At 57.5% G+C, this 27159-nt stretch overlaps 1 protein-coding gene across 7 annotated transcripts in view; it reads right to left on the bottom strand.

Annotated features, from left to right (window-relative positions):
* Positions 1 to 251: 251 nt before the first annotated feature.
* PXN (paxillin) overlaps positions 252 to 27159 on the bottom strand; it is a 47541-nt gene continuing 20633 nt past the window's right edge. Inside the window, exons 1-14 of one of the 7 annotated variants that reach the window (XM_044920927.1) lie at positions 12304 to 12543; positions 11880 to 11995; positions 11386 to 11522; positions 11096 to 11297; positions 10136 to 10271; positions 7592 to 8464; positions 6159 to 6434; positions 5600 to 5911; positions 4876 to 4974; positions 4392 to 4562; positions 4093 to 4266; positions 3424 to 3505; positions 3132 to 3280; positions 252 to 2399 (exon numbers count right to left, since the gene is read on the bottom strand). In XM_044920927.1, coding sequence (XP_044776862.1) covers positions 2133 to 2399; positions 3132 to 3280; positions 3424 to 3505; positions 4093 to 4266; positions 4392 to 4562; positions 4876 to 4974; positions 5600 to 5911; positions 6159 to 6434; positions 7592 to 8464; positions 10136 to 10271; positions 11096 to 11297; positions 11386 to 11479 — 2835 coding nt within the window. In that variant the 5' untranslated portion in view covers positions 11480 to 11522; positions 11880 to 11995; positions 12304 to 12543 and the 3' untranslated portion in view covers positions 252 to 2132. Of the gene's footprint in view, positions 2400 to 3131; positions 3281 to 3423; positions 3506 to 4092; positions 4267 to 4391; positions 4563 to 4875; positions 4975 to 5599; positions 5912 to 6158; positions 6435 to 7591; positions 8465 to 10135; positions 10272 to 11095; positions 11298 to 11385; positions 11523 to 11879; positions 11996 to 12303; positions 12544 to 15042; positions 15070 to 27159 lie in introns of those variants that run through there. The other 6 variants (XM_044920928.1, XM_044920929.1, XM_044920931.1 and 3 more) reach the window with 6 other exon arrangements.

The following is a 27159-nucleotide window of genomic DNA, read 5'->3' as shown; positions in this document are numbered from 1 at the left end:
CGAATCTACAGCGGAGCACTAGAGCAGGGCCTGACCCACACAGGGCCCAACACTGCCCCCTGCTTTTCCTCACCAATTGCTGAGGGAAGAGCAAAGCTCATGAAGGGATACCATCATCTGGGGGGGGGGGGGGCACGCTTTCTAACTTCAAGTAAGGCAACATCACTGCATTACCTTTAATATGGTCCCCATGAGTCTGGGGAGGGTCTGGTCTCTCTCTTCTGGTACCAAGAAAAGGAACTAGGCATGGGTGAAAATAATGGCAAACTTTATTGGCATAAATCACAGGAACTGACATGGGGAAAAGCCAGGTTAGAAGTTTACAGAGGAAAAAAATAAAATCATCAAATAACCATTGACCCAGAGGGTGGGCCCCAGAAACCCCAGTCCCCCTAGGGGAGGGGCCTGGGGCAGGTCACTGTAAACAGAGCAATAAGGCCTATGGGTAGAAGTGGAGACTTCAGACCTTTGGAGGGGCCTGGTTGACCTCCTCAGACCGGGGCTGCTCCCAGTTCTGCCTCAAAGGAGGGAACCCTCTCCTGAGACCCCCGCATGCTCAGCCTCTGCTATGAGGCTAGTGGAGTGGTCTGGATCTTCCTCACTTTAGACCCCATGGGGGCCCCTTTCTGCTGACCCAGAACCCCAGGCTTGCCTGCTCCTGTTTCATCCATGGGAGCCAGAGCTCTGGAGGCGTCCCACTACTTTTAGCAGGATCCTGTCCCTCTGCCCAGAGTCCTATCGGGCCCCCTTGCAAACCCCTGGGCCCTTTTCCCCAGACCTCCAGTCTCCAGGAAGGGCAGGAAGATTGGGGAAATGACGGGCCCAGTGGAATCAACAAGACCCACGGTCAACACCAGATACCAGCTTTCCTCAGAAGACAGAAGAGCCACAGAAAAGCGATGAGGAGGCTGAGAATATTCGGTGGGTTCTCTTTGCTGCCAAAAAGTTCACAGGGGAGCAAAATGCTCCTGATGGCTTACTCAGACAGGAATCAGCACCCCCAAAGTGTACTTTCCCCTTCTCCTCCCTCAGGAATAGGACAGATGAGGTTCAGAATTCTAGGCCCCAAAGGGCAAGACACCCTGAGACCAGTTTCAGTTAAGAGCTTGCTGGCCCAGGTAGTATCCAGGAAGGGGTTTTAAAATACAGCAGTTTATAAAACGGTCCTGGTGAGCTGTGAAGTTAAGGAAGGGGAGTCAGAGAGCTGCTCCCCGTTCACCTGCTTATGCTAAGAAAAAATAAAATAACAAATTGCTTCCCCACCCCCAAGCCCTCAGTACAAGGCAAACCCCACACCACAGCCACTGTCACAACAGGACCAGTGGCCATGGATGAGGAGAGTACAAAAGGGGATATCTTTAAAATCTCTTCAAAATCATTTTGTATAGAGAAGTAAAAGCAACTCAGACGATATGAATTCAAACCTCAGTGTAGAAATCTATCAAAGTCGGTACAGTGTCCAGGCACGGGGGGAAAACTCCCCACCTCACGCCATCCCAGAGATGGAGGAAGTGACTATAAAACATTATTGCTGGAGAGGCCTTTCTCAGTAGAACCAGAGCAGTTATGGGGGTTCAGGGGGGCAGTGGCCCAGGCCTGGGGAGACCGGAAGGGCAGGAGCACAAGAAACCTTCCGTGGCCCCTCAAACACTTCCACCCTTGGATAGATGAATTTATGCTGGCATTGTCTGAAGGGAGCCGGTATCCCCCAATACTCTCAGGACAAGGACAATTAGGTCGGGATCGGGGAAGAAGGATAAAAAAAGACCCCATCTGACCCTGCCTGCCCTTGCCCCTGGCTCCACTGCCAAAGTATGAGTAAGAGATGGCTCCAGTGTGGGGTGCTGGCCTGGCCAGGCGGGTTGGCAGGGACACACATGGTGCAGGGCGGGGCCCTCCAGCCTCCACTCCGGGGAGGACGAAGAGCTGCCGGCCTGAGGAGGGCTGCAGGAGGAGGAAGGCCCAGAGGCTCTGGCAGGGGAAAGAAGAGCAGGGCCTCTCACCATCCTGCACCAGCCGAGGGTACGGGTTTCAGTTTCGGTCGGGTTTGCCCCTTCACCCCCGGGCAAGGCCTCTGGGTCACAGTAGCAGTTGGGGAGGCTGGGCCAGGGCAGGGGGGCCATGAAGGGCGCCTAGCAGAAGAGCTTGAGGAAGCAGTTCTGACAGTAAGGCTTGTCGTTCTGCTCCTTGAAGGTGCCCTTGTTGAGCTGCTTGAGGCAGAAGGCACAGACGAAGTGCTCCGGGTGGAACTTCTTGGCCATGGCGGTGATGCAGCGGCCCGTGATGGGCTTCTGGCAGCCCGAGCAGAGTGAGCCTCGACGTTCGTGGTAGTGCACCTCACAGTAGGGCTGCCCGTCGTGCTCAAAGAAGCTGCCGTTGACAAAGGGCGTGAAGCACTCCTGCCAGGCAGAAGAGGGGGCGGGGCGGAGGGCGGGGGGCTCAGGCCGGGGCTCCAGGCTGAGACAGCCACCGTCAGGCTCACGACTCCCACTGGCTAAGCACTTCCTATGTGCCAAGTGCTGCACTAAACACTTACTGCATTCTCCCAACAGAGGAGGCAACTGAGGCCTGGAAGTCCAGTGACTTACCTGAGGTCACACAGCTACTAATAAGCTGCACAGCCTGGATTCAAAGAGAGGTCTGACTCCTGGGCAGGTGGCTGAACACTGTGCCCAGAAACCAACTTGCATACTTGGGTATAAAAGGCACTGAGGAGTCCTGAGGTGAGCAGTGTTTCCCAAAGTTATCTGGTCTGAGAGCCCTTGTTGGATCCCTAACGTCTGTGGACTCCCATTACCCCCCAGAATACAGTCTGGAGACCACTGCCTGTTTCCACTGAAGCTGGTACTGCATTATCTCATTTCATTCTCACATGCCCTTCTGCTAAACATGACGGGTCCCAGGGCTGCCACACAGGACAAGGCTGGGGAACGTGCCTACCTTCCCCTTGGTTTCTCCTAGCCTCACTGTGAGCCCTGGCCCAGAACCCACTAGACTTGAAGAACTGTACCCCCTACCTGCTCACCCCTTCAATAACCCCTAAGTTAGCTCCAGAGAGCACAAGGGGGTGGGGGGAACCTTCTCTCCCAGCTGCCCACTGCCAGCTCCCTCCAGATGAGGGAGCTCCTTACCCGGCACACAAAGCATTCCGGATGCCAGAGAGTGCTGAGGGCCGAGATGTAGTTCTCCAGGATGGCCCGGGCACAGCCGCCACACTTGGGCGCGAACATGTCAAAGTAATCCTTCCGGCAGTAGGCCTTGCCGTCCTTCTCATGGAACCCTGAGAAGCAGGGGTTTGGGGGGCCGAGTGAGGGCCTCTAGAGATGGATCCATCCTGACTCTAACAGCAGCGAAGTCTCCTGCCCCTGCCTCCCAAGTGCTGGGGGTGGGGGGGCAGCAAGGCGGTCTGCCTGCCAGTCATACCTTCGGGACCAAAGAAGGCTCCACACTGGGCGCAGAAGAAGTGCTCGGGGTGCCACGTCCGGTCAAGGGCTGTCACCACTTTCTGTGAGAGCAAAGTGTGGGATCAGAGGCCAGGTGCCGGCCCACTGGCCAGATCCCACAGCAGAGACTCACCGGCAGGACGGTCCTTCCCCCCCCCCCCCCCCCCCAGCCCCCCGCCACCAGAGATCAATTCTCTGCTCACTGTGCTCTGATTACCACCGGGAATTCCAGTTTATAGCAGGATGTGACATGCCAGACACACTCTCTCTCCTGAATCTTCCCATGCGGTTCAGGTCATAGGTTCTATCGTGACTCCCATCTTATATGAGTGGAGAAACAGGCTCCAAGAGGCTAAGCGTTTCTCTCAACATCACACGGCAGGAGAGGGAGGGAACCAGCACTCCACTCCACTCACCAGCGCAGGGCTCCTAAGCCCTGGAGTGTCCGCAGCAAGGAATCTGGGATGGGAGGTGGAAGGGAGGCAGAGGCAGGGGGGTCCTGCATCCAGCCTGGGTTTGGATCCCAGCCCCACCATTTCCTAGCTGTGTGAGCTCGAGCTTGAGTGGCCCCCCTGAGCGTGAGACGGCCAGAGCCACGGTGAGGAACTGGGTGGTACCCCTGGCCGCCCGCCAGGCCGCAGGGACTCACATCCAGGATGGGGCCGTTGCAGTAGTAGCAGCGCGGAGAGAAGAGGTTGTGATAGTCCTTTTCACAGTAGGGCTGTCCGTCCCGCTCAAAGAAGTTCCGGGACCCGATCTCCTCTTGGCAATGGGTGCAGACGAAGTGCTCCGGGTGCCACGTCTTTCCCATGGCGGTCACAACCTGGGGAAGGAGGCAGCACGAGGCTTGAGGCTCAGGGCCCTGGCCTGCCACGGAGCACCCTCCCAGAGGAGCCAAGTTCCGGCCACCTGCAGCTCCCTCCCCTGCTCCACCTCCACCTTCATCACCTGCCCGGCAATGGGCTTCTTGCAGGCCCCGCAGACCCCTTTGGCAACCGTGGCGACCCCCAGTTTGTTCAGGTCAGACTGCAGGCTCCCCAGCATACTATCCAGCTGGCTCCCAGGCTTCGGGGGACCCCCAGGGGGAGAGCTGCTCCCCGTCTTCCCCTGGGCCATGAACTGCGGAGACAGGAAGAGAGGTGGTCAGGACTTCCAGACTTGGGGATGAGGTCTCGCAGCACCGCGGCACCAGGGGCTTTTCTCCCTCCTGGCCAGAGGGGCTGACGGAGGCAAGCAGTACAACCTCCTCCAGGGCCATTGGAGCCCGCAGCCAGGAGCCCGGAGCCCAGAACCCAGAGCCCGGAACCCGGAGGGTGGGAGTGGCATCCACAAGACATCCCGGCGGTCAGAGGGGCTTAAGGCACCCCACTGGCCTGACCAAGGCCCAGAACACAGGCAAGCAGGACCCTAGGCCCCCAGCCTCGGCACTGACCCCTCCCTTGTCCTGCCCTTCGGGACTGCTCTGCCTGTCGCTCAGAGGCCAGCCGACCGCCCACGCTTCTCCATCCACCATTTGCTCCAGGCCCTGGATCTTGGATAGGGGAGGAAACGAGGACAAGAAAACTGTTTTTAATTAAGGAAGAAAGAGAAAGAGACCTTGGTATCGGACCATTTCACAAAAGGGAATCTAGGATGAGATAAGAGGATCCCCCACACCCCCCCACCACCGGCAGTACCAGAATTAGGAGGAAAAGTCTAGAGAAAAATGACCCAGAGAGAGTGGCCCAGGGAGAGATGAAGAAGGGGAAGAAGGGGAGCCAACTAAAGGCATGGACACAGGAAAGGAAGGTTAAGTGGGGCTGAGAGCACAGAGGCCTTCCGGGTACTGGCCTAGGGGCTGGAGGGGGGAGTAGGTTTGGTTTCCCTTCTGGGAACGGCTTCCTCAGAGGAACCTGCAGCAGGACCAAGGGCCATGGGGAAGGGGCAGGCAGAGAGAAGCCCCACTGGGAAGCAGGAAGACAGCTGGTATCAAGGGGCTGGGAGCGCAGACAGCAGGTTGAGAGGGTCCAGCGTCAAGGCAAGGTCTAAGGAAGGACTGTGGTACTGTCCTGACTTGTGGACGGAGGGCCAGAGGGTGTGTGTGTGTGTCTATGTGCCCGCAAGTGTGCAGAGTGGGGACATGGCCCAGGCAGTGGGACGGGGACAGGGAGGCCTGCCTGCATCGGGGGGAAGAGCGGGTCCTCGTCGGTCTGGCAGCCCACGGACCTCCAAGTGTGGGGTGCAGGAGGGGGAGGGGTGGGGCCCCGCACACCCTCCTCCCGAAGCCCTGCCGCAGCATTCGGGACCCCAGGGGAACCTCGGGCAAGAGCGGAGGGCCCCAGGGAGGAGGGGGCGGGCAAGCTGGGCGAGGGAGAAGGGCTGCTGGCTGAGGCGTCTTTGTGCTGCCGGAGCAAAGGGACAGGAGGAGGAGAAGCCAGAACAGAGAAGGTTCTTCTTAGGGGAACGGGGGAGCCAGGAGGGAAGACGACCTGGGAAGAAGAAAGGAGGGAGAGAGATGAAACAGAGCAGAGGAGCGGGGAACGGCGCCATCCCCCAGGCTCCCCCTGGGCCTTCCCACCCTGGCACCAAGAGTGAGGCCAGTCTCACCAGGCCACAGGCTGCAGGACCCCTTCCCCCGCCCTCCGTCACACACCACTTCTCCCCTCCAGCCATCCTGGGCAAGAGCCTCCTGGTCTGGCCCTGGCCCTGGCCCAGCCCCGGGCACCTCCTCACTACCTTCTCTACAAGCTGCCCCCCAGCCCGCCTCCCACGAGGCTTCACAGTGATGATGACACCCTCGGTCAGCCAGTCCTCGGCGGGGGCCCCCGCTGCCCCCACTGCCCCGGTTGCCTCCGGCTGGATGCCCAGCCGACCCTGCAGCTCTGCGATGAGCCGCTCCTGGGAGGGGGTTCTGCTCAGGGTGGCGGGGTCCAGCCGGCGGCGAGGGGAGGGCTCCCGGGACATGGGGTGTGCGTGGCCCGTCTCCCGGCTCCTCCTGATCACAGAGTGGATCTGGGGGGGGAGGGGAAGCTGTCACTGTCCCATTCTGGGCTCAGCCCAGGCTGCTCAGTCCACACTCAGGTGCCCCGGGCAGGAGGAGAGGGCAGAACAAGACTGCCAGAGAAGAGCCAAGCAGAGGTGAGGTGGAGGCAGGGGGCAGAGCAGACCCTCCACCCAGCGCTCACCTCCAAGTCACCAATGACCTTGGGCAGGACTTCACCTCCAGGGGCCTCAGCTTCTCTATCCTTGAAATGGGGTTAAAGTATTTTCTTGGCTGCCTTACGGGGTTATTCCAAGATTCTTTGAAAGGATGTAAGTGGATATTCTTGAAAAGGCATAAGGCTCTTTGTTTGATCTGTCGTAGAAAAACGTGATCTTTCCTGCCAATAAATCTTTTAATTAGTTTTTTTTCCTGGTGTATTTTATAACCTGCTCATTTGTAGTGGTTTTGGACTTTTTGTTGTTGCTCTAGTCTGCTTTTTGGAAAGGACATAAAATTTTAATCAAGCAAGAAGCAAATACGAACCATAACATCAGCCATGCCTTATTGAGGACCACGTGCTGTGTTCTCAGCACTTTATAGGCATTACCTCATTTAATCCTTGGACAACGATGGGGGGAAATGGTCTATTATAACCCCATTTTCTATTTTTTAAGCAGGCTCCACACCCAACATGGGGCCCGAACTCGCAGCCCAGAGATCAAGAGTCGTACGCTCTACTGACTGAGCCAGCCAGGCCTCCTTACTATTACCCCCATTTTAAAGATGAGAAAGCTGAGGCTGGTGGGGGTTTGCCCAAGGTCACACAGGGCAGCAGGTACTGGAAGCGTGGTTTGTATTCAGTACTATCTGGTTCCAAAGCCCATGCTTTTAACCATTTCACACACACCATGTCAGGAGCTCAGGGGTAGTCCATCTAGAGGAAAGAGCCTTCAAACAAGCAGGAGGCGGACTGTCACTAAGAGAATTTCCAGGGCCCAGAGGCTCCACTGGCCCCACAGAGCCCACTGCTGAACACTGGTCATCAGGGTCACAGGCCACGCAATCTTGGGTTTGCCACCCAAGCAGACATGCACAGAGCGGGAGGCTACATGCGGTTAGCCAGGCGTGGCCCACACTCAGGCCCGACGGACAGCCATGCCCCGCAGCTGTGCGAGCTCGCGCCTGCCTGGCCAGAGGTGCAAATCCTCTCAGTCGTGCTGGGCGTGTCCATGACCATGGCAGGTGGAAGCTCCGGCTGTCCCCTCTTGGCCTCGGCAGCAGCTTCGGTGGTACCCTCTGGCCGCGTGGGGGTCTCGGGTCCCTGGGCGGGCCTGACCAGCCTTCCCCTCATGGGTGTCTGTCCACCTAACTGCTCCTCGTCAACTGGGGCGGGGCGGCTGCTTTCCGGCTCCCCTGGCTCTGGCTCTGCCCTCTGCTCCTGCTGTCCACATTCCTTTGTGAGACTCCAGGTGTCTGGGAAGATAGCCCGCCGGTCCCTGGCCACGACAGCTGGCTCAGGTACTTCCTGGAAGCTGGGCGTGGCTCCGCCAGGGATCTCAGGCCTGGGCGCCTCCAAAGCCCACAGCTGCTCCCAAGCGGCAGCCATGGCTTCCTCTGGGTACGAGGGGTTGGCCAACAGCTCCTGGGGACCTGTGCGCCCAGCTTGGCGGGGTGGTGTGTGGCAGGGGGGCGCCCTGGAAAGCTCATTTGTGAGGTTTGGTGGGTTTCTCCAAACCTGAGCCTGGCTCTCTGCACCAAACGGCCCCAGAGAACCCTCCACAGAGGGAGACCTTGAGCCGGGAGTGTCAGGTGTCGCCTGGAGGCCAGCCAAATCAAGCCAGCTGGGGGCCACAGGAGGTAGAAGGCCCCACCCATTATCCCGGTCCTCCAAGCAGAGGACCTCCTGGGTGGGAGCACGGCCTCCAGAGGGGAGCTCAGTAGTGGATGGCAAGAATACAGAGGGCCCAGGAGGAGGAGGAGGAGAAGGTATGTGGTGTGGGGATGGAGCCGGTTTGGGAGGCAGCCCCCGGGAGCTCAAGGCCACAGCAGAGGAGCTGGTCTGGAAGAGGAGAAAGACAAAAGGCAGAAAGGAGAGGAGAGAGAGATGGGAGAGGTGAGGAGAGGTGCTATCTGCAAAGGGTGGGCTTGGCCTGAGGGCTCTGAGAGCCACCATCTACACTGACCAAGACCAGACCGAGGTGGCTGAGAACCTGAAGCATGGGGACTGGCCTGCGAAAAAGACCCAGACCCCACAAAGGTTTTCCTGGGCTCCACATCCCTGGCCCCCATCAAACCCAGGCAGTAGAAAGCCTCCACTGAGACACGCCTGCGGGGCCACCCCAGTCAGAGTAAGGACAAGGGAGAAAAGGCTACAGAGGGTGAACCATGGGAGATAGTGACCAGGAACGGCAGCCCAAGCACTAATCGAGGGAGAGTCGGCCGCAGGCAGCTGCTCTGCTTCCTCCAAACTTGGCTCAACCTGGCTGTCTCCCCCAAACAATCCTAGCCTTCCTGCATCCCCCAAGACCTTCATCTTGGGGCACAGCTAGAACCAGCGCAGCTTCTTGTGGGCACTGCAACACTGTCTGTCTCAGAAAGTAAAAACAGGGGCGCCTGGTGGCTTAGTCGGTTAAGCGTCCGACTCTTGATTTCCGATCGGGTCGTGATCTCAGGGTCCTGGGATGAAGCCCCACATCAGGCTCCCGCTCAGCAGAAAGTCTCTCTCTCTCTTTCTCCCTCTGCCCCTCCCCCTGCTCATACTCTCTCTGTCTCTCTCAAATAATCTAAAAAAAAAAAAGGTAAAAACAGCCTAAAGGGTGGTAGCGCAGGGCTCCCCAAGGCCAACACCAAAGCCCAAGGGATTTGTTTCTGATGGTGGCCACTCACCACCCACAACCACTGGCACGTGAGGGTCACAAGCCCAGGCAGCTCCCATCCCCCACTGTGAAACCCCAGCTGGAGGAACTCTTGGAGGTACCCTCAGGGCCAAGAGCACTCAGATGGCTTGCTCCCCTTCTCAGATTCCCTACTTCGTGCCCCAAAGGTCTTGGGCAGACCCACGTGGAAGGGTGAAGTCAGCAACTGCTGGAGATCAGTCAGGCACTGCATCTTCTAAATAAAACATCCTGGGTCTGGCAGGCCTGGGAGTCCCAGGATGAGAGGGGAAGGATGCCTCAATGCAGGACTGGCCCAGGAGCCTGAGGGGTTTCGGTTTCCCACAGACAGAACCTGTGGGGACTTGGGCCTGTGGAGGGTGTGGGGAAGGATGGAGGGAGGCTGGTAAAGGAGGCCTGTGCATTCGGGAGCCAGAGGCAGACAGAAAAGGGATGTGCTGAGGAGAGACAGCCAGCGTGGGAGATGGGGCTCCAGGGCAAATGACCTCTCAGGCACAGGATCCCAGTCCCACACGGCCCAGCAGAGAATGCCCTCCCCCCCAAAGAGCAACCATCAACACAGAACCCTTTGTCCCAGCCTCTTGATCCCCTCGCCTGGGTGGCTGGGAGCTGGGAGCAACCCGGGAGGAAGGAATTTCCCTGCTAAGTGCTTCTCTGCCCTCAGAGGCCGTGAGGCAGCCCAGTCCCCATGAAGCCCGGTCAGACCCTCCCTCCCCTCAGGATCCCTGGCTCAGGGTGAGGCACCCAAACACTGAGGGCCCAAGTTCCAGCTGCTCACGCTGAGGTAGAGGGGAAGAAGAATGTGGGGGCAGGGAAGAGGAGGGGTCTCGGGGCACCTTGAAATCCGAAAGGGAGGCCATCAGCTCGTCCAGCTCCCTGGTGGCTGAGGAGGCTGAGATGCGTGTCTGCTGCTGGCTGGAGGTCACTCGCTGAGGACTGCTCATCTCACCCTGGTTCACAGTGATGGCAGGGCTGCAGGGTGGGCACGGCGTCAGCGGGGACCCCAGAGGCCAGCTCCGTGTTCCCCCAGAGTGGCCCTCTCTTCTCCAGGGTCTCAACATCTCAGCTCTCACATGGGCCCCCCCGCCCGACTCCAGAGAAGCCCACCAGCTCCCAATCTCAGCCGTGGGAACAGAGCTGAGGTGAGAGGTGGGAGAAGAGGACAGCTCGACGGGCCCCTTTCTCAGGAGGACAGCTCTGGCCCTCCCAGCCCGAGTTCAAGCTCGCCTGTTAAACAAGCCCAAGCACCATGTGTATCCCCCCACAACACCGCATGTACCTGTGAGATTGTTCCAATAACACAGTAACCCCAAGAAGGGGTAATATTTAGTAACCAACCATGTGCGTTATGTGCTCTGAGCCAGAAACCATTCCAGAAACTTTACGTGTATTATCGGGTCTCATCCCATCAAGGCAGGTGGCCTTACCGCCATTATCCTATATCTCTTTATCCCATTTTATAGACAGGAAAACTAAGGCTTGAGAGACAACACTCAGTAAGGACAGAGCCAAGATCCGAACCCATACAGCGTGGCTCCAGAGCCTGCACAGATAGCCACTAAGCTACTGGCACCCTCGGCATGCACGATGTCATCTTTTCTGATGGGTGGGGGCTCACTGAAGGCAGGGAGGGTGTCCACGGGACTCCACGAACCCCCCAGTGCCTGGCCTGGGCCTGGCAAACAACAGGCCCTCGCAGAGGGAATGCGTGACAACTGGGCCAAGCGGACAGACACCGGAGCCCAGCGCTGGCTGGGCGACACCTCCCCTGCCTGGGAGAGCCCAGTGATACTCACACGGGGCTGGGCACGGAGCTCTCCAGTTCATCCAAGAGACTCTCCACACTGGGCCGCACATCCTCCAGGCCGCGGCCCCCATTCCGCTTGGGCTTCTCTTTTGTCAGGGGCCCGGCTTTGCCTCCCAGTGGGCTGTTACTCTCTGGGATGCCATAGTGGGGGCTCAGAGCCCCGGGCAGCGGGGGACTTGAGTTGGCCTCATCTTGGAAGAGCGAGAGAGAAAGGCTGCTCAGCCCTGACCCCTCTGGGGATCCAGAGGCCAGCAGGTGGGCCCAGGGAGCCAGTCCTACCTGCAGGGAAGCCCGGGGGGTTATGCTGCACCGCGTTCAGTTCCAGCAGCAGGCGGTCAAGTTCAGAAAGGTTGCTGCCCAGGGAGGAGCTCATCACCGTGGGTGAAGGCTCGGCCGACTTCTGCTTGTTGGGGAAACTGAGAGAGGCAGAGGGGAGGCCACCGTGAGAGGCGCCCCCCAGCTTTGGCAGCCCCCCAAGACTCCAGCAGATTAAGGTGGAGCAAGAGTGAAGTCTCCCCCAGCAAGAGATAGGACAGTGGGGAAGGGATGTGCTGAGAAGAGGGGACGAAGGAAGTCTTGCCTCAGTTCCTCAACAACACACGGTGACGTGACAGCCCAGCCCTGCTACTGTATGGGGATGGCAGCGCTAAGGCCACCAGGGTAGCCCAAGGCAGAGTGAGCTGGCCAGCAGCCCCGGGGCCTTGTGCAGGCTGCTGCCAGGCCGGATCCCTAGCCCTGGAGGGGAAGGAGCGCACGGAGGGCTGCGTCAGTACCTGTAGACGTGCTCTTCCTCAGCGGCTCGGGAACACGGGGGGCCGGCGCCGTCCTGGGGGACGGAGGTGCTGCAAGTTTTGGCACTGGAGCCGTACACGGGTGACGGGGACTGAGGCTGCAGGGAACAGAATGCTCAGAGCCTCCCCCGAGAAGAGGAAAAGGAACAGCCCGAGTCACCCCCAGAAGGCTCCTGCTCACAGACCGTCTCACCAGGGAATTCCCACACTCCGGCCGGGAGAAAGGTGATTAATACTTGGTCACTTGCCCCCTCACGTGGCCTCTGGGAGACCCGGCCGTTTCCTGGCCCCTCTGCCCATCGCCCTGATCCCATTCGTCCCCTAGCTCCCCAAGCTGCTGCCAGACAAGCTCCTACTGCCCCAAAGCCTCGGTTCCCTGTCTACCTGGCCCCTGTCCCCACCTTACCTGCTGGTGGATGAATCGGGAGGCACTGGGCTGCCACTGGTCTAGGGGGTCAAGAACCGTGCCATTGAGGGCCTCACTGGACGGGGGTGGCGGGACAGGGGGTGGCACGGCAATCTCCTGGTATGTGTGGTTTCCAGTTGGGTATGAGTAGGGGGTCTCCTCGGACAAGAACACAGGCCGTTTGGAGATGTGGGAGGTGGTGGACTCCAAGTCTGCCAGCAGGGCGTCTGCAGAGAGAACATGCCGAGAGCTGGTAGGAACCAGGGATCCTGGGAATACACCATCCAGTGGCAGTGCCCTCCTGGCCTGCTGCACCCAAGAGTTAATGACTTCTGAGCACCTGCCCCACCCCTGGGAGAAGGAAGCCTCGGGGCAGGAAGCTATCAGCCCAGACCAGCCTGGCTAAGAACCAGCTTCTAAAACTGACCTCTTCTCCCCAGCCCAAGGCTGAAGGGGCTGTGGAGGCTCCTGGGCTGCCCTTGAGGCTCTCCTACCTCTGGCACTCGAGCACCTGCGTTCCCCCCGACAGGGCTGTACAGCTGGCTGGCTGGAAGTCAGAAATGCCTGCCTGGAACTCCGCACTCTGACTCCACAGGGTAAGGCGGGGAGAATGGGCGGGAGGGGCCCCACGTCACGGGGAGGGGCCCAGGCAGTGCCAGGTCCCACTTAAATTCCAGGAGTTTGGGCTTTCTCAGCAAACCCCCCCCACCAACTGGAGTGGTCCCTGGGGTATGGTACCTGCCTTTCTGACCAGGTAGAAGCAAAACCCCAGGCTCCGTGCTCCTCCCGAGACCCTGGGCTACAGGGTAAGGTACGTGGGGAGGTGGGGGCTGGGTCGAGGCTGGTGCAGTGTTCCCCACCCCCTCAGCTGAGCAGGGGGCAGGACTGCTCTGTAGGCTGTTTCTGCGGAAGCCTGGCAAGCAGCCTGGCCCCAGAGGCTCCAGGGCCCCGCTACTCTGCTTTTAACAGCAGAAGGGAGCCGAATCGAGTGCAAGCTTCCATTACCCTGGCACTGGACGGCCAACAGGGGGGCCCTGGATCTCCCCAGTCGCCAGACAAGAGAACAGCTGGAGGGGCAAGAGTAGAAACGGCCGACAACCCCTCAACTTCAATCCTCCCCTCCTGAGACCCTCAACAGCCCCACAGCCCAGAGAGCCTGGCCCCAACACCACACCCTCATTCCTACCATATTCAAGGACTTGCTCACTCTCACTTTCCATGCCGACCTGCTGGGGGTCAGAAATGCTCAGTCCCTGGCCCTGAGGATATTATTTATCAGAAAGCAATGGCTGTATCTACTGCCAATCCCTAAGAACAGGCACCACGCTAGGCACTGTGTGTATGGGGTCTCTCCGTTAATCCTAAAATACTGGATAAAGCTGGAATTCTGATCCTCCCTTTACAGATGGGGAAAGGGGCTTCAAGAAGTGGTGGAACCTGCCCAGATAACAAAGCCAGTGAGAGACAGGACTGTCTGGCTCTTCAGTAGCCCCAAGCCCCAAAAATCTGGCCCGCAAGAGTCTGCTGTGATCACATGATGCCATATTTAAACGGTACAACTTCCTGACTGTCGGGGCCCAGGCTGATCCTTCCTTACGCCCTGTCCTCAACCCTACCCCTGCTCGGTAGAGGGAAGCAAGGGGGGCCCACACCTCCCAGCTGCCTGCCCTGCCTTCCCACCCCCAAGGCTGGCCCCATCTACCCCCAGCTCTTACCCAGAGGGACAGAAGGGGAGCTTGTCACAAGGCCCAGGACCCTGGGGCCAGCAGCCTGGCAAAAGGGTCTCCTGACTTCTGAGGAAAGTCAGTTCCTGCAGCCCCCTCCCCCTCCAGATTCTCTAGAAGAGTCTGGCTTCCTGTCTCTAGCAAAGCAGAACTAGAGGCCGTCAGTGTGCCTAGGTAATGACAGAAAAGGAACCGGTGTCCAGGGCCAATCTCAGTGGCCTCTGAATGGCCGCACCTGCTGCCTTGGCTTCACACGGCATCCCCACTTCCCCTGGGCCCGATTCAGCAGGGGCAGGGTCTCCCCTTTTCCATCAAAGGCAGAGCCAGCTGGAAAACCCCACAGGGCTCCCCCGAGCAGGCACCACGTGCAGCCCCAATGGGAGTAACAGGAGGGGCTGCCGTGCCTGACCGCCCCCCAGGAGCTTTACCCCGTGTTCCTTCCCTTCCTCCTCACAGCAACACCAGTGCGGAGGATAAAAGTGAGGCGCAGAGAGGCAGAGTCATGTGCCCAGGCTGCCAACGCGGGCTGACGGGACCCGGCCAGGATCTAAACTCAGGGCTCTCAGGCTCCACTCAACAGAAGACAAATGGTTAACCTATCCCATCAGACCCTCAAGGGAGGGCCTACGACACCCTCTGCCTCGAATCCCCTCCCCCTCCCCCTGACTCTAAGTCTGGTTTACAATTTCACTGGGGTCTTTTACACACTGATGCATCTGTTGGTCAGAAGGAGCAGTCCTAGGGGGACAGAAACAAAAGGTCCCAGGAGTTCAAGTCCTAGCTCCTCTATCTAATCTCCGCGGCCACAAAGCCAATCCCTTTGCTTCCCTGAGCCTCAGCTGCCCTGGCAAGCTGGGGTTCATAATTCCTACCTCACAGTATTGGTGTGAGGTCTACATGGGATAGCAGATGCTACAGTTCATGAGAAGCTGCAAACATCAGATCTTACTTGTTTTGTGAAATTCTGAAAAACATCTTCCTCCAAGGAGGTCAGGGTAGGATGCAAAGTACTCACCACTCCTACATCTTCTATGGGTAGAATCTGGACAAGACATGACAAGGGCAACCCTCATGAGAAAAGCGAAGTAATAAAGTAACATTCAGAGTGAAGCGTGTGTGGATGCCAGGGGAAAAGCACATCAAACGTGTATCTGCCTGAGTGGGAGAGAGCACACGCATGAGGCACTCCTTCTCTCTCTGCACCCTTAGTCGTTGCTCAGTGACTACACAGGACGTGGTGTCACTGTCTCCCCAGAGCTCCCCACAAATGCCTCAGGGTAAGGGAGCCAGGAATATAGGAGGCAGCCAAGGAGACCTCTGGCCTCTACTTTGGATTCCTATGGGTTCAGAAGGCCGCTATGTTCCCAAAGCCTGCAAAATGGTTACAGGCCAAAGTCTCCTTGCAAGCTCAGCAAACTCCGCCCCTGCTTTAGTTAACAAAGGCGGCAGAGGGAAGAGTGCTCAGGGGGGTCCACTTGCAAGCAGTACTCGATGGGTGGGGTGGGTCCTCCAGTTTTCAGCGACACCTACTGCCTGGTACCTAGCTCTAAATACCCGACGGCCGGGCTCAGAGTCCTTCTACCCAGACCCCAAAGAAGGTGGAACACCATCCCCCTACCAATGTTTGTAGGATCCGCTCCAGATACACAGAGGCAGTACCAGAAGCGGGGTGTGGGGGGGGGGCTCCTTCTTCCAGGCTAAGAAGGCTCCAAACGTCCTGAGCATTTCTCCATTAAGTTTCTGGGTCCAAGCCTGAAACCTTGAGGACAAGTCAGAGCCACCAGGACCACCCAAGCCACCCTGCGGAAGGAAGCTCTCCCTGGGGCTTCCCATCCCTTTTCTGGAAGAAACCACCCTAGATGCTGCAGGCTTTTTGCCTCTCTGGGCCAGCTGATGCATGTCCTGACACTTCTACCCACACAAGAGGGAAAGTGGAAGTCTTTGGGTGAGACCGTCCGATGTGTGTGTGCCAGGGGGAGGGGTTCTCCTCTCCAGGTAGATGGGGGAGGGGATGGCAGGCTGGGGGCAAAGTCTCCAGCCTACCAGGGGCAAAGGACACCCAGCTCAGCCCCGGCGAGGAAGGCGTGCGGCCCATCCGCTGCTTCCCGCCAGAGGGCGCTATTGGCCCGTCGGCTCCCAGGGGCAGGCACCGTAACCGAAGGTAAACTCGCGTAACCACGGAATTTTCGAGCCGGGGAAGACCGGGTAGCCCCCGGCCATGGGCTCCCTGGGGAAATTTCAATCCCGAGAAAGCTCAGTGAGCTGGAGGGACGGAGCAGCTACGGGAGGAGCACAAGGAGATGCCAAACCTCCCACCCATGTCTGGGGCACACGAACATTTGAAGGCATGACCGAAGAGTGACGCAGCCCCATGGGGCTCCGGAGACCCACAAGGACGCGTGCCCCTCCGCAGACGCAGCGCCGGCGGGCGCCCCCGTCGCCACCCCGCGGCCGGGCCTGGGCCCAAGCAGCCGCTCAGATCAGGGGCGCCTTCGGACCGGCAGGCCGCTCGGGGGCAGGCGGACGGGGCGGGCAGGGCGCACCCGGCCAGGCCAAAACGAAGAGGCCCTTTCCCGGGCCCCAGCGACCCGCCGAACGTAATCCTGCGGGCCTGGCGGGCGGGCGGGCGGGCCTGGCGGGCGGGCGGGCAGGAGGGAAGGGGAGCGGGAGCCTCGGGGTCTGCAGCCCCGAGGGGGTCGAGGGAGTTAAGACGCAGACGTCCCCGGCTGGCTGCCCAGGGAGGGAGGGGATAGAGGGGCCGGTCTGCCTGCATTCCAGGATGCAAGCCGCAGCTGCACCCCTCACATTCCCAAACCAGCCCGGGGATGCAGGACAGGGGCAGCCCAGGCCCTCCTCATGTCCCCCAGACTGTGGCTCTGGGGGACCTAGGTTGACCCACTGACACATGACACCCTATAATAAGCTAAAGAGACGCAATGAACCCCTTCCATGTCCACCTCCAATGAAGTATAAAAACAAGTTAGACTCTCACAAGCCTGGCTTCCTCCTACCCAAGCCCTGGCCATTCCTGAGTGTGTGATAAAGACTGCCAAGACCAGGGCGCCTGGGTGGCTCAGTTGTTAAGCATCTGCCTTCAGCTCAGGTCATGATCCCAGGGTCCCGGGATCGAGTCCCACATCGGGCTCCCTGCTCAGCGGGAGGCCTGCTTCTCCCTCTCCCACTCCCCCTGCTTGTGTTCCTGCTCTCACTGTCTCTCTCTGTCAAATAAGTAAAATCTTTAAAAAAAAAAAAGACTGCCAAGACCAGAATTGGGCAGATGCTGAGAGATAAAGGTCTATCATCCACCAGGACCCCTCTAGTGGGGGAGGGAGGACCCAAGACTACTCCATTCTCTCCTCCCAGGCTCTAAAGACACTAGATGTTAGAACGTGCACAGGGGGATTCTGAGTCACACAGATTCTGCTCAGTGAACAAGCTGCTCGGAGGCCAAGCTGCTCAGCTGGGCTGCTTAACGGTTCTTGTGCCCCAGTTTCCTTGTCTGTCTGATGGGAATTCCACCATTTTACTCACAGGAGCAAGGAATATCATGAAAAAATGGATACACAGTGCTTGCTTAGCACTGTCCCTGGAAGAGAGCACACTCTCAGTAACTTGCTAACCTGAGGGGAGCTGGCTCCCAGAGAGATGGTGAGCGCTGGAAGGGAAGAGAAGGCGCCTCCCCTACCTATCCCAGTCCTGAGGCAAAGGATGAGCAAGCAGTTAGGGGCACCACGCTGGGGAAAAGGAAGCCACCCTGGAGAAGGTTCCGCACCAGGTCTCCACGGACGGGACAGGTACACTCCCACTCCTCCACAAGCAGCGCAGCGCTGAACTAGAAGAGGAAGGGTCCTTTAGCCTTCAGTAAGAGCCCACCTCAAAATGCCTTGTGTTCTTGAGGCTTGGCCCAGGAGAGCCCGCCCTTAGAACTCAATCTTTTCAAGACTCCACTCCCCCAACCTTCTTTCCACGGGCCTTAACTCAGCTTTCATCACCCCAGGGCAGGGCCTGACACAGTTTCCTTAGGAGCTGACAAGCGGAAGGAAGGAGCAGCGAGCACCACCCCCCCGAAAGCTCCAGCACAGGAGGCAAGGGGCTGCCACAGCACAAGGCCCTTCCCCACAGTCCACAGCCAGCTGTCCACCCCTGCCATTTAGTATGAGATCGGACTCTGAGAGACAGCAGCGGCTCAGCAAGTCCCTTTCCCACAAGTCCTAGAGAGGCCCCGTCTCAGGCCTGTCTACCCTGCTGGGTTCAGAACTCGGGGCAAGGGAAGTTTCAGTCCCCCCTCTCCCCCTGCTGACCACCTGCTCTGGGCCTCAAGTGTCAGAGAAGAAGCTGCCGAAGCAGTGAGCGGGTTTGGCCCTTCCTAAGGAAGGAGCTATGTAAACAGCAGGACCAGCAGCTCAGAGATGGTCTCATCTCAGCCCCTTTGCTGAGACTCTTCCAGATTAGGAAGGAAGCAGGATAAGAAGGCGGGTCCCCCTTCCCCCCAGCCCTGAGCACATGAGCAGTCAGAGCAGAGGTAATCTAATCCACAGCGGGGTACTTTTACTTGGTGAGTAACTCCCCAGGAATGGGGAGCTGGGTATATTTATCCTGATAACTGTCCTCGGAGGAAAAGCAGATCTGTGACCAGTAAGGGCCAAGCCACAATTAGGCCAGACCCACTCTGCCCCCACTGGGCCCAGGGACCCAGGGTCTGGACACTGACTAGGAGGTCAATCTCCTGGAGGGGCCTTCCCTTCCAATTTGGGTGCTTGTCCACTGTCTCCTCTCCAAGAATTAAGTCCTGGAGAGCAAGGGCCTTGTCTACATTGCTTGATGCCTCTCCCCAGAAGCGGGAATGATGCAGGCTGTGAGGAGGAAGAGGAAGATGGGGAGAGAGCAGTGAGCAGAGAAAAGCCAATGCAGAGTAGGAGCCAGGATGCAAGGGTTTCAGGCCCAGTGCCTGGCAGCACATCGAACCACCCACATGGGTCATCCTCTCTTCTCTGTCTGTAAAATGGGCAGAACCCAATTCCTTGGGAGCAAGCTCTAGGGAGGAGAAAACACAATTTCAGGTAAGACTTATATAGCATCTCCGAGCTCTTTGGAGTTTGTCTAAATCCAAGGCATTGCCATTATCTGAATCCCAGACAGGAACTGCTCTCCCTAAGGGGATGGATAAGAAACAATCAATACTTAGTGTCATTTAAATATTTCATAGCCGTGCCTGGAGGTTATGAAGACTTAGCCACCATTCTCCTTCGCTGACTCATGCCTCACTCAACAGGAACTGCCATTTTACTGTCTAAGCTCTAGAGGAAGTGTGGGCCGGGGGTGACACACGGGAAACCAGGGGGACAGGCCAGAGTCTTCCAATCTGCTGCCGGGAAAGCTGGGAGGTGGCCCTTAGGGTAAGGCACTTCTACCCTGGGCTTCCCACATGCCAGAGGAGGGTGGTTTCCTGTCTGCCGAGGAGCCCTTCCTTGCGGGACTGATACAACATGAGTGTGCCGGCTGGGTCACCTTTATTGGGTGTCTGGCTTGTGCCCAAGGTCACAGAGCACAGGTAACCGGAGACTCGAGAGAATAAAGGCAGAAAGGCAATTCCAGAAGTCACCCTGAGCTCCCGGCAGAAGCCCAAGGGCACCAGGCCCCATCTGCACCCACACAGGGGCCCCCCCGCACTGATCAGGCCCCTGGCTGCTACTGAGCCTTCCCCAGGCAATAGCAAATGGGAGGAGGCGCCCAGATTTACCCCGCACACCTCCCAGCAAGCCCAGCAGCAGGTACGAGCTGGCCAGACTGCAGTCTCTTTTCTGTCGTAACTCATCCCTCCGTCCGGAATCAGGAGGCCCCGCCCTCCCCCAGCGGTCCCAGAATCACCGTGGAAGCATTCCATTGGTCAGATTTCATTCACCTCTTCGGGTTATCCAGAAGACTGCGCTTTTTAAGGTCAAGCTAGGGCTCAACTCCAGGCCCATGCTACAGTTCCTTTAACGCCGATTTACATACAAAAAGAGCCTCAAACCCAAGAGGCTCAGGTGCTGGAAATTTTCTTAGCTCTTCCACACCCACTCCAATCCACTCCTGCAATCAGGCTCTCAGAGGCCAGTCAGTCGGTTTCCGTTGCAAGGCAGGGCGGCTCCTTGGGCCTCTCAGCCCCGCTAATCACCACCAGAGGTTAGGAGGGGCTCAGAATGAGTCATCTGCCCTACAGAGACCCGAACAGAAAGTTCAAAAGTTTGCCTGTTGCAGGGATGAGCCACGGTCTTTGCAATGTTTGTGGATTTGACAGCCATAGTTACCCGCTCTTTGCCAGTCAAGTTCTGATCAATGAACACAGCCCGAGGTGGCCACAGAACGGGCCAGTGCTTCCTGATCTCGGGCAATTGGGCCATGTCCCGAATTCAGCTCTCTCCCTCCTGCCTTTCGGGTTTTCTGACAGCAACCCTAAGAGCTGCGGCCCTCCCTGGCTCCCACACTTCACTGGCGCATTAATTCTTCCCTTCCGGGTGCTTCTCCCATTACTGGCTTCCTTTCTTTTCATTGACAGCTGAGACCAGCATCCAAATCCAGGCTCAGCCCCTTCTCAGCCTTGCCTGAAGCCCCTGCCCAGGTTCCCCAACTCTGACCTTTTCAGCAGACACCAGCGGTGAACTTCTGGGAACTCCCTTTTTCGTGTGTGTCACCTTGCCCACTAGACCACACACCCTATGTTCCTGGGGCAGAAACTCCCTTCCCTTTCGCTAGATCCACAGCACAAATACCCTCATGAGCCTCTCCTACAGTGAGTGGATGTGTGCCAGGCAAGGGGGAGTCATAATGCTCAGACACGGATGGCCCTCTCTGCCTGCAGGATAAAATCAGAAGCCCCGGGGTTGGCGTTCTTGAGCTTCTCAGAATACGGCCCCAAACGAGCTTTCACCTCCTCCTGGAGCATACTCACTGCAACCTGCCTCTCTAGACAAACTGGGCCCCCTCTTCCCTTTCCCCAGCTGTGTGCCAATATTCACGATACTAAACATGCCTCCCCCGCATCTTCTATCGGGCTATCCGTACCCCCAGGGGACACATGGAGGCCAAGGGGCACAGGAACCACCTCAGGATCAATATATTCTGAGGATCAAATTTACTCAGGAGAAAGAAATTTAAACCACTGCCCTAAAACAAGCAAAGCTACCTTCTGAAGCCAAAGGTGAAAGGCAAATGAATTGTAAGATAAAAAGTAAGGCTTCAGGGCGCCTGGGTGGCTCAGTTGGTTAAGCGACTGCCTTCGGCTCAGGTCATGATCCTGGAGTCCCTGGATCGAGTCCCGCATCGGGCTCCCTGCTCAGCAGGGAGTCTGCTTCTCCCTCTGACTCTCCCCCCTCTCATGTGCTCTCTCTCAAATAAATAAATAAAATCTTTAAAAAAAAAAAAAAAAAGTAAGGCTTCAAAGAGACTCTTTGCACATGCACTTGGGGACTTTGGTGAACAATTTTAAGCAGGACCACAAAGCCACCCCTGTCCATGCCACAAATTTGGCTGCTCTAGTGCCACTGGAGTGGGGACAGTCACATAGCTCTCCGTACACCCCTGGCATCCCACCCACCGGGCAGTGTGGCAGAGGGGAGAGAAGCCCCCCCAACCCCCCAGTAGACTAGCGAGGCAGACAGGTTGGAGCTCTACCACTCACCAGCCTGGGTGGGCAATTTAGCTAGATCATTCTGGGCTTCAGCTACTCCGATAACTCAGAGAACACACGGTGAGGAATCAATGACAAAGCATGCAAAAGCCACCATGGTGGCTGGGGAGGACCTCCTGGGCCCTCCCACTGTGACACAGAGGAGACACTCAGTAGATAAACCCACATCACTGGTTTTCATCTCCCTTAAGGATGGGAGGGGCGGAGGTGGAGCCAGGGACAGTGGCCAGGAATCTTGGGAGCTATGACAGGCCAGTCCCTAACTCAGGCCTCCTTGCTGAGCAAACCACTGACCTCACCCCTCAGTGCCTGGGGTTCAGTCCAAGTCCCCCTCAGAGTACATCAGCTGAGCCCAGAAGCCTCCAACTCACTCCCTAGCAAGGACAGAGGCAAGAGAGAAGCTGCAGGGCTCCAGCACCTCCCCCCCAACCCCGCAACGGCAGGCAGGCCAGTTCTACTGCCTGCCGGGAAGTCACAGCTGTCTGACAGCCCTGTGGCTTTGAACCTGGGATAGCGACAACAGAAGGAGCTGCCCAAGCTCCACAGACGCTCTCAGCCTCTGAACTCCCAGAGGAGCGAGCCCAGGACAGAGCAGCCTCTGCTCAGGCCACCGAGGCTCCAAACCCAGCAGAGTGCCACAAAGGGACCCAAAGACAGGGCCACAGGGACAGGAAGAAGCTCAGACAGGGGGAGGGGGAGAGGAGTAATCCTTACGGGCCTCACCGCCCCATCTTACAGATAAGGACAAAGAGGCTCAGAGACGTCCAGTGAGCGTACCCTACAGGCGAGCGGAGTCCCTGTGAGGGCAGCTCGGCCTGACTCCAGAAGCTCATCCTCGTTCTTCCCATGACACCCCACCAGGAGAGGAGCGATTGCTTCCCGTAGCCATCCCTTGTTCTGCCTGTCGCCACTGTCCTGTGTCCAAAGCAGTCTCCGGAGCCCCTCTTGCAATCCAGAAAGGCTGGCCACGGGGTGCTGCCCCACCGCTGCCTCCTCATGAGCCCCTTGCTCTTGGTCCCCCCACCCCCACCCCGTCTCAGGCAGGGTCCTGAGCCACTGCTGAGCCCCTGGTGGTGGCCCTCAGAGCTCAAGAACTCAGAGAAGGCGGGAGGGCCGCGGTCCAGGCTAACGCGCTGCTGGGCTGACCCGCCTGAGTGTTTCCCTCCGGGGCCGCACCGAGCACTGCCAGATCTGAGTGGCGTGACACAAGACGGGGCTGGCCCGAGCACTGACCTCTGACCTCTCTGCCAGGCTGCCTTCTTACCTGGATGAGAGGGAGGGCCCTGGGCCATCTGTCTGGAGGGCACAGACAATCAGTGGCTCCTCAGCCCCCACCAGAAACAGGCAAAGGCAGCACGAGAATCATCAGGGCTCCACTGAACTCGCTGAACAGACAACTGAGGCACAGACAGACAACTGGCCTACACTCTGCAACCCAGAGTCAACCTAGGTCTTCCTTTAAGATTTTATTTTTTTGAGGTGCGCCTGGGTGGCTCTGTCAGTGAAGCGTCTGCCTTTGGTTCAGGTCATGATCCCGGGGTCCTGGGATCGAGCCCCGTGTTGGTCTCCCTGCTCAGCGGGGAGCCTGCTTCTCCCTCTGCCCCCCCAACTCATTTTTTCTCTCTAATAAATACATTTAAAAAACTTTTTAAAAAAGATTTATTTGAAATAAAGGGAAAGAGAGTGTGCGTGCAAGTGGGGGGAGGGGCAAAGGGAGAGGGAGAGAATCTCAAGCAGACTCCGCACTGAGCGCAGAGCCCCATACGGGGCTCGATCCCATGACCCAGAGATCTCGACCTGAGCCGAAACCTAGAGTCAGGCGCCTAATCGACTGAGCCACCCAGGCGCCCCTAGGTCTTCCTTTAATAGATAGCCCCACGTCTCACCCAGGCATTTAACTCTTCCCAGCAAAAAAGTGGCAGGCCCTGGCTTCCATCCATCCATCCCATCCATCCGTCCTCTGTAAATGTTCTTCCCACCTCCCACTGGGGGCAAGAGGGTGTGGAGTGCACTAGCACCCCGGGGAAACACAAGCCCAAGTCAGGAGCTGGCCTCACACCGGTTCTCACGCTGGCTCTTAGCTGTGAGGGGTGCCACCAGCCCTCCTCGGCTAACCCTCATAAACTACTGACATTTGCAACTGATTTGCTTTTAATTTTAGAAAATAAACTCAAGTGGGTTCAAGACTACTCCATGACTGTCAGTCCCACCCACATGTGTTCAATCTGCTTTCTTTTTTTTTTTTTTTTAAGATTTTATTTATTTATTTGACAGAGAGAGAGAGCAAGAGAGCACAAGCAGGGGAAACGCAGAGGGAGAGGGAGAAGAAGGCTCCCCGCTAAGCAGGGAGCCAGATGCAGGGCTCGATCCCAGGACCCCAAGATCATGATCTGAGCCAAAAGCAGCTGCTTAACCGACTGAGCCACCCAGGCACCCCTCGATCTGCTGGGAAGTGCACAGAGTCCCAGGCACACCCTCAGGAAGAAGGATGGGCAGCATGTGATCCTCATCTGTCCTAAGTGTCACCTGTAGGGTATGTCCTGGTGGAAATAAAAGTTGGAACCACTCTCTGAGATGGTCAAGAGCTCTGAGAAGGGGCAGATGGGAGAGAGAGAGACTGGGCCAGCCGCCCCCGTGTTCCCCAGTTAACCCCCAATGACACTTTCACTTCCCTAGAGGGATCAGCCTCTTGGTCTCACAAATTCTGGAAGCCGTCTGCTTCATTCTGGGCAAGACAAAGCTCTCCAGAGGCCATTTGGCAGCTGGTGTCACAACTGATGGTTGGCACGTCCTAAGTAAGAGGGAGAGCCCATCACACCCACAGAAGCCCTAAGTCCTATCTTAGCCCCTCCAGAGCTCCCCACACTCGCAGGTGGCTTGGTGGGATGGTGTCAATGATCTTCAAAGGAAGGATGCCTCCAGCCATTATCCTGAGGAGGGCAAGAAGAACTTCTCTGGAAGCCCAGATCCCTGCCAACTCTCCACATTAGGAAATCAGCCTCGTCCTGGACAGGGAGGGAGCAGATGCAGGCCACAGTCCTCCCGGCTTTGGCTAACCAGAGTCACACTGGGAAACCACAATAGAAAAGAAGGCGGGAAAGATGGACTTGCCAGAAGCAAAAAGCATTCAGGGAGACGTCTGGGCCGTCAGCCTCGCTGGCAGAGCTCACATGTAAGGACATGAGGGTGCAGAGTAGGACAGGGTGGGAACAGAACCAAAGTAAGACCCTGTAGTCTGCCTGCAAGAAGCCCACCAACCCCAGAGCTGAGACAACGACCAAGTGAACACCAAGACTCTGTGCTCCGGGGCTCATGCAGCAAAGAGGGTCCCACGGCTCCAGCTTGACTTGGCATGGCTGGCCTCCCTCCACCAGGCCCAGCTGGTTACACCAGGACACTGATGCGGACGAGGGGAAAGTATCCACCTCAGTGCTGATTTGGATTTTATTGCAGGAGACACTCTGAAGCCCTGGGAATCCAACCCAGCAGAGCCAGGGCAGATGGCAACTGCAGTGCCCGGCGGCCATAATGCCCAAAACATCACACAGGAAGTCTCCAGTGTACATACACATTATATTCCAAAAGTTTGCTTGGAAGCTGGATGTGAACCATAGGGAATGTCTTCTAATAGAAACAACGGTCTAAAGGGAAGATTTGGGTGACTGTTCAGGTAGACCATTTTTATCATTCACTCCCCTGGACGCCAGGCTCTACAGTGTTGGCAGGGAATGCTTGCTCACTCTGAGGGGCCACGGGGAAGGCCCACCTGGGGCGGGGGGCAGGCCAGCATGACCCAGGAGCATCGAACCCCACCGTTCTTTACTCGCAGTACCTGCTCTGTGCCTGGCAGTGTGCTGTGCACCAGGGGGTACAGCTGCCCCAGACGCCCTTGGTCTAAACTTCCCGAGGATGGACCCGGCAAGAAATCCTGCACTTCTGTTCCCGAACAAATGTCTGGGGAACCAGGGAGCCTCATGGTTGACCTGGCACCCTCTGACCTGAACAAGCCTGCCAGTGAAGGCTGCTGCCCTTCCTCCTGTCTACCTCGGTAACCAGAAAGGAAGTGGTCACCAAGCAAGTCAGTGAGTGATCAAACACCACCCTCGCACTGCCCTCTCTCACACCACTGTTTCTCCTTTTCAAAAGTGGAAGCCTCGGTCCCCACCCACCCCGCCCTGTTGTGCCCCAGACTGCAGTGTCTTCCTCCATGGGCGCTGTCCCTTGGTTGGGGTGGGGGTTGCCTGCAAGCAAAGGGGGTGCCTGGCCCCATTCCACGTTCTTACTCCAAACCAAGTTGAGGTACAAAAAGAGATGAGAGGTGTCAAATCTCACGGACTATGAACAGTAACTCCAGCTTCCATGTGACAGGGACAAATCTTTTTTTTTTTTTTTAAAGATATTATTTATTTGAGAGAGAGAGAGAGACAGCGAGAGAGGGAACACAAGCAGGGAGAGTGGGAGAGGGAGAAGCAGGCTTCCCGCGGAGCAGGGAGCCCGATGTGGGGCTCGATCCCAGGACCTTGGGATCATGACCTGAGCCGAAGGCAGACGCTTAACGACTGAGCCACCCAGGCGCCCCTCAGTTCCTTTTTTTAAAGATTTTATTTTTTTTTTTTGAGAGAGCATGAGAGAGAGAGCATGAGAGGGGAGAGGGTCTGAGGGAGAAGCAGACTCCCTGCTGAGCCAGGAGCCAGATTTCACAGTTCCTTACCTCTCCAGACCTCCCTATCTTCCTGGTGAAATAGGCATCATAAAGGGCTAAGGGTTGGCCCAGATCAATCTTCCAAGATCTCTTTCAGCAATGAACTCTGATTCTTCATCTTCCACGATGAGGGGGAAGGGGGGCTCAGGGAGACAACAGAGAATACAGCGAAGGCCACCAGCCCGGGGCCTGCAGGCTGCACCCCACTCGCCGATGAATGTGGTTATGCTTTTTAAGAAATCCAAGTTTGTCTTAAGAAATCCAGAGATTTCACTTGAAAGCCAGGATTTCTGGCTTTCTGGGAGCGAGTCAGAAGAGCTAGCAATACCGGTCTACTCTCCTGCAGGGTCACCATTGGCTGCAGCATGAAATCTAGCTTTCTCCTTTGGCCCACTTCATCCACACACAGCACCTGCCTGGCCTCAGCAGGTATGTGAGTTTGCAACACAACGTAGTGTGGGTTTTGCAGCTGAACAACTTCAGTTCAAGTCCCAGCTCTGCCCCTTGCTAGCCCGGCACCTCCTTGAGCCCAGTTCCCTTATCTATAGGACGGGCGTAACAACAGCCCCTTACATCATGCGGATGTGGAATCCCCAAGCCTCACTCAAGTCATTTGGAGGAAGAACTTAGATAATGAATAGAAAGCCTATCTGGCGTATCACAAGCACACAGTCCGTACATATCCTTTGTGCCTACCTCACCAGGTCACAGCAGATGACAGATGGGGGCCGAGTGGCTGTCCCACCCATAAAGCTGACATC

This window comes from Neomonachus schauinslandi, chromosome 14 (genome assembly GCF_002201575.2).
Source record: "Neomonachus schauinslandi chromosome 14, ASM220157v2, whole genome shotgun sequence".
In the NCBI taxonomy this organism is placed as follows: Eukaryota; Metazoa; Chordata; class Mammalia; order Carnivora; family Phocidae; genus Neomonachus; species Neomonachus schauinslandi.
Note: the sequence above shows the minus strand (reverse complement) of the source record. Positions and strands in the feature narration are given on the sequence as shown.